Source organism: Chiloscyllium plagiosum, chromosome 4 (assembly GCF_004010195.1).
Source record: "Chiloscyllium plagiosum isolate BGI_BamShark_2017 chromosome 4, ASM401019v2, whole genome shotgun sequence".
Lineage (NCBI taxonomy): Eukaryota > Metazoa > Chordata > Chondrichthyes > Orectolobiformes > Hemiscylliidae > Chiloscyllium > Chiloscyllium plagiosum.
In genome coordinates this window covers 100,362,782-100,369,078 of record NC_057713.1, presented here as the reverse complement: position 1 = coordinate 100,369,078, position 6,297 = coordinate 100,362,782, and the positions used below count along the sequence as shown (strand labels likewise).

Here is a 6,297-nt window from a genome sequence, read left to right as displayed (position 1 = left end):
CATTTGATGATTCTGTGCCGAAGCGGTCTGGAATGGAAAGGCTTTAAGAACACGCAATTCTCTGTAATTAATAATGACTGCATGCAGTTAAGATGAGATCCAAACTGCTTTTTGAAGCTGCTTTATATAGCTGAGTGCGTTGGCTCCAGGTGTCGTTTGCTGCACGGGCAGCCGGGAGGGAGGGGTTGGATTGCGGAGTGGTAAGACTCCAGTTCCCAGAGTGCTCCGCCTGTTGGAGATCTGGATTCCCGAGTTTCCGCTGCGAGTACAATCCGGGATTGACACATCATCAGGTCCAGAATGTGAGCGGCGCAGCCCAGTGCAGGGAGGGATCCCGGTCAGACACTGATCCGCTTTCAATTACACAGGGAAGGACAAGCCTGGAGCGAAATATCGCAGAAAGCCTGGACCAGGTATGTCAGGGGAAAAAGAAATGCTGGTTATGATTTCATTGCCTTCACCGGTGCGAGTGCAGGATCGGTGCTAATTATTTTCAGAGGTATTCTCACTCTTTCCTGATCTTCGGGGGCACAGAGAAAGAGAGAGAGAGCTGAATAAATGTAAACCACCGCGTGTGACTAAAACTGAACAACATTTTGTCTAAGATATGAAGAGTTCTTGGCAAAGGTTTTGTTGGGCGTTGGTTTGAAGTTTATTCGCCTTTGACTAGTAACAATTCTGTTTTTTTTTCAAAAAATGCACGGTTTGGCAGGAGGGGAGAAAGTTTCGGTTCTCAATTTTCTCATGTATTTATACCTGGGGATTGCTATGCACAGGTTTTTAAATCCCAGCTCGCTGGAAACACGGCATTTAAGAGAAGTGAAAGGGAGTTCACCATCTGCTGCCCAGGGGTAATTTGATTTTATGCTAATGGATTCTATTCCTGACTGCAAAGAATTTAAAGCGACGTGATCATGGGAATGAGGTTCATTTGTTAAAAATACAGGGCTCTGATATTCATGCAAGTTAGAACACTCTAAAATATAACACATTCTCCGCCTCTTGCCCCGAGCAACCAGAGAAGCGTTAAATGAGACTACAGAAGCGCGCCCAACGTGCAGTCTAGACTGATGCACTCTTTTTAAGTAGCGCATCTATGAGTTTCGAAATTATGTTATTTTAATAAACTTGCTTTTTTAAAAAATCAACAGATATATGTCTCCAACTGGCTAATTCCTGACTAAGCTCCAGACCACAGACGCAAAATAAAAGCTACTCCCTGAGAGCAGGAAGCTGTGTTCTAACGACGAGAGACAGAAGCAGAGAGATGGGAGACGCACTGAAACACGTTGACTCTGATGTGACTTTGAGCTTCATGAGGAGGTTGTGGCGCTCACTGGAGGCTATCGCTGCCTGAGGGTTTATTTTTACAGTCTGTATTAAACTGGAGAACTGTGTGCTTCTCTGTGCAGACAGCTGCTTTCCATCAGAGATGCCTTAAAAGGACACCCGTGGCTGGGAGGTGGAGGGACAGACCTCGCTTTGTCAAATGGCTTCCGTGGAATTGGTTTACCTGGGCGAAGGCAACAGCCAACCGTGTGCATGGAAAGAACTGGAGTGGGGATTGCACGCGTCGTTCCCGTGCCTCTCCGGTTCAGCACCAGGGACAGCTCCATACGAGTGCTACAGCTACAAACACGGGCAGCAGCACCACCCGGCCGGCAAGGACATCAAGGTGTGCTGCTGCGACCAGCAACTTGAAACATCTTTCACTTATGTGGACGAAAATGTCAACTTGCAACGTGCAAGTCCGACTCTGTCCGACAAAAGCTACCCCATGCAGTCCTACCACGGCTCTTCCAGCGACATCAGAGCTATCCCCGACGGTTTGCAGGAACTCTCGACAGAGTCTGATGATGACAGCTCGTCCGAGAGCTCGGACACATCCGTGGACTATGGCTTTATCAGCGCCCTGCTCTTCCTGTTCAGTGGGATCACGCTGGTCATCATATCCTACGTGATCCCCCGCGACGTGACTGTGAATCCAGACAGTGTTTCAGCCCGGGAGATGGAGAACCTTCAAAAGGAGAGCGCCCGGATCGGGGCTCACCTGGACCGGTGTGTCATCGCGGGACTTGGCCTTTTGACCCTGGGGGGAATCCTCCTCTCCACTTTGTTAATGATATCAATTTGCAAAGGTGAACTATATCAAAGGCAGAGGTTCGCAGCTGTGGGAAGATCGGGAAAACTCTATGGGTCTTTTAGCTTTCGCCTGAAATCTCCAGGTCCCAACAGTTCCATCCAGCGGTTTCCAATGGATGGAGAGGACACTATGACCATTGATTAATGGCGCTGTACGTTGTAAACTTGAAAAGTGTTTACCTTGTTCATCACACAGGTTAATGTTCTCAAATTGTCCAGCGTGAAATAGTCCACAGCATCCCATTCCCCGCAACGTCTCATGCAACACTGACCGAGCAAAACGTCTGTCAACAATTTCACCACATACATTTCTAAACTTGGTAAGATTCACAATCCAACAATCCACCCCGGCCTCCTGTCACTTTATGCATTCGGATCTGTTTGTAGGTTCACAGAAATAACAGAAAGCCATCAAATCTTTCCAGCCTGTTCCGTGATTGAAGGCAATCACCTGTACCTCAAGTCCATTCCCGCCTCTGACCTCACTCCCCTAAAAATCCACTATATTTGCATAAACTCCAGTTGATTGCCAGCAGCCGCAGGTTTTGGTGGGAGAACATTCAGATTCCCTCTGCTTTTAGCCTAAGGAACTGGTTCCTGATTTTAATTCCTGGCTGTAATTTTAAAGTCTTACCCCATTTTCTCGCGATCCCCAGCAAAAAACATACTGTCTCTGTATCTATTCTCGCTACAAATCCTTTCTGAATTGAACTGCAATTTGGCCAACCCTCAAACTTCCTAATTTATGCAAAAGCAAAACGGTTATTTCTTCTTGATACTATTTAGAGGTTTTGTTTGTGACTTATCAAAAATGTTTAATTCATCAAGTGCATTTAACTCTGGTACAAAAAGGAAATGCTAAAATCACTCAACAAGTCCGGCAGCATCTGTGAAGAGAGTGGGTGAGTTAATGGTTCACTATTGATCTCTATACTACCCATCCAGCCCCCAACACAAACTTTGGTGCCTTGGTCTAACCCAAATGATATCCAGCAACTCTCCAACATTTTATGAACTCTGGATATATAAAAAAATTAAAAGCCACTCGATGTAGTGACATTAAGCTATTTATTGGATAGCTCGTTCAAAGAGCCAGCATGGATATGGTGGGTCAAATGGTCACTTTCTGCTCTGTAGGATTCTATGATTCATTTTACAGACTGCAAAGTCCTGGTTTCTCAAGGATGACTTGTGCACCACTGATTTGAGCTATTCACACCATAAGTGTCTGCAGTACCTCTGGTGCAAGAGCAACAGATTAATTCATTCAGTCTAGTCCACCGAAAATATAACCTTTATTAACAGGGATCTTGAATACATTTGATTATGTTTTCTAAACACATTTTACACTACATCACTCCAGAAAAGCCATTGCTACTTGATCAGGATTGCACCATTAGTATGCTGTTTTGTTCTGAATTCGTGCTTATAGATCGCTGTCCTTTGTTAGGACAAATATACAAATTAATGTTATCTGAAACTTGCAGTATGTACATTTGTTTTTAGAGATAAAACAAACTGTTCTTAAAATGTACACCAATGACTATGCTGTACCTTCTCCATTGTCTTTACCTAATCAAATGTCAAATATCGCATTTGTGGATTGAATTCATTCAAACAGCACAATGACAGAAAGATGACATTTGCAGCAAGAAAAATCTGTCAAATCTTTATTATGTCACCCCATTCTAGTCATGCATTCTCCAAGCAGTTTTGATTTTCTTATGGCCTCTTGGGTGACACATTAGCTATAACCAGCAACAATAATGTGAGGGCTTTGAGGACATTGGGTGAGTTTTGCATTACTTCTTTAATAGAGCAACTTGCATCTCAACATTTGGAATTCTAAAAGAAGAGTGACACAATAATATTTAAAAACAAAATTTTATGCAAAATCTAAAAAAAATTCACAATATTTTTGTTATTTTAATAAAACTTGTTTCCTGACTCTCCTCCATTTCCTGTTTTACCTCCACATTTCCTTGTCCTTTTGTTTCTTACCCATGACTTCCAGCTAGTATTCTAAGAGTTGATCATTTTGCAGATACCTCAGCTCCAAGCTCAGCCTCCCAAATTTGACAGGACCTGCTCATTTTCAATTCACATCTGCTTTTCTGCCTCAGTTCTATGCCTGCTCCACCAGAGAAGCTGCAACTGGACACTTGTCCAGCACCCCCTGCGTGGAATTCATATATTTCTTAAGAAAACTGTTTGAGGAATGAAACAGATTTAAACTTGTTTGTGATTTCTACTCTTTGTGTCCTGTACCATGGCAGTGCATTGGCAGATTAATTACACAGAGTCTTTCTAATTACACTGAAACTGCAACTTGTGCCAGCTATGAAAAATTATTAACTCCACCAATTACATTGTATAAGTATTAATTGTATATTGACTTATTTAGTGTAAGTATTTAATGCCTTATTCAAATGTATCATGTTTATTCTACTGATATGTTCAATAGTTTAACAAAAACAACAATTGGTTTAAAATAAAGTGCTCTTTCAATGGTATTCAAATTGCTTGCAAAATATAAGTGTCTTAATTTCAATAGCCTTAAATTCAAAACAATGCTGCCTTACTCCATAGTCAATAGACAATAATTAGATTTCATTTGGAGTTCTATATTTAATTCCCCTGCACTACAATCAGGCCAGTATTTTCCCACTTAAATCCTTCAGGCAAAATTATTAATAATATAGGACTTGCTTTTTTGACCTCAGAATATCTCAAGCATTTTACAACCAAGGAAACATATTTAAACTGCAATTAGTTTATTATGCACACAGTAAGATCCCACAAACAACAATATTATAATTCCCCTGTTCTTCTTCCAATATTAGCATATCTTCCTATGAGACAGCAGATCTGGCCTTGGCCTAATGCTTCTTCTAAAGGCAACATCACAGAATTGAACTGGGAGTAAATGATATGCTCAAGTTTCTGGAGTGAGGCTTGAACCCATGACTTTCTGATTCAGAGGCCAAACTGTTAACAACTGAACATAGCTATTATATTCATTTATCTGCCAATGACTAGAACATAAACAGAAAATGTTTTTTAAATGATTTTCTAAAATATAGACTCCTACTTTGATGGAGAATTATGCTGCTTGATAAATTTATAAAAATAGATCAGTTTACTCAAGTGTCCAGTTGCTTAACAATAATTTACCAAATCTGATTTTACATTGCTCTTTAATATTCTAGATTGAGATCACCACTTGTTTTCAACACTGTCTGGGAAACATCTGTCTACATTCATAGGCAACATTGGTTTTAAAATTTACAACTTATTTTACAAAGTATGCATGAATAGAAGAGAAATTTTACTGTCTGATTTACAAGCACAAAGCTGGGCTGTTGTGACGGATTGCCTTAACATCACATACGCATATCTTTATGGTACCAACAGATGCTCAAGCCAAAGATTCAGTGGATAATGTAATGGGAGATTCTGCCAGTCAGCATATTTTCATTACTTTGATACCTAAATTATGTTGTGTAAAACTGTCGTCATAAATAATATATCATATGGAATGGCAGTTCTACCACATAGAATATTGCTCTTTTTACAGTGTGCAAATCATACTACTGTTTTTTTTTCACTTAAGCAATATTGTATACTATTTAACTGATTAACTTTAACCCTTGCATTACCGTGGAGCTGGATGTATATGAATAAACTTTTAATTTGGAATTGCTAGAAATAGTTTTATCTACTTAGTATTACTCAGAAATTTTAAATATTCTCTGGTTTTTTTTTAAACTCTAAGTTTACTCTTTTCATAATTGATATGTGCTTCAACTTTGCCCTACTTTTAACAGTGTTATTTTTATGGTGCTTTTTTTCATCTTTTTCTTTGTTCAAGTTGTTTAGTTGAGAAATGAGAGGCACCTTCAAAATATTCACAGAATCATGGCATAGTTAGAACCCAGAAAGAGGTAATTCAGTCCTTTGAGCTTGTGCAACCTTGCTGCAGGGGCAACTCAGTTATTTTCACTCCTTGCCCTCTGCCCATAGAGCTGCACATTTATCTCCCTTCAAGTCATGATCTATTTCCATTATTAAGGCCTTAATTACAGTTACTTTCACCACACTCTGGGCAATATATCCCAAAATGCTAACTGCTCAGTGTGCAGCAAAACCTTTCCT

At 40.4% G+C, this 6,297-nt stretch overlaps 1 protein-coding gene across 1 annotated transcript; it reads left to right on the top strand.

Moving 5' to 3' along the window:
- Positions 1 to 208: 208 nt before the first annotated feature.
- Positions 209 to 5,182, top strand: LOC122549590 (transmembrane protein 74). The gene is made up of 2 exons (XM_043689422.1): positions 209 to 413; positions 1,152 to 5,182. The coding sequence occupies exon 2, from the start codon at positions 1,490 to 1,492 to the stop codon at positions 2,285 to 2,287; it is 798 nt and encodes a 265-aa protein (XP_043545357.1). The 5' UTR covers positions 209 to 413; positions 1,152 to 1,489; the 3' UTR covers positions 2,288 to 5,182.
- The last annotated feature ends 1,115 nt before the right edge of the window (positions 5,183 to 6,297 follow it).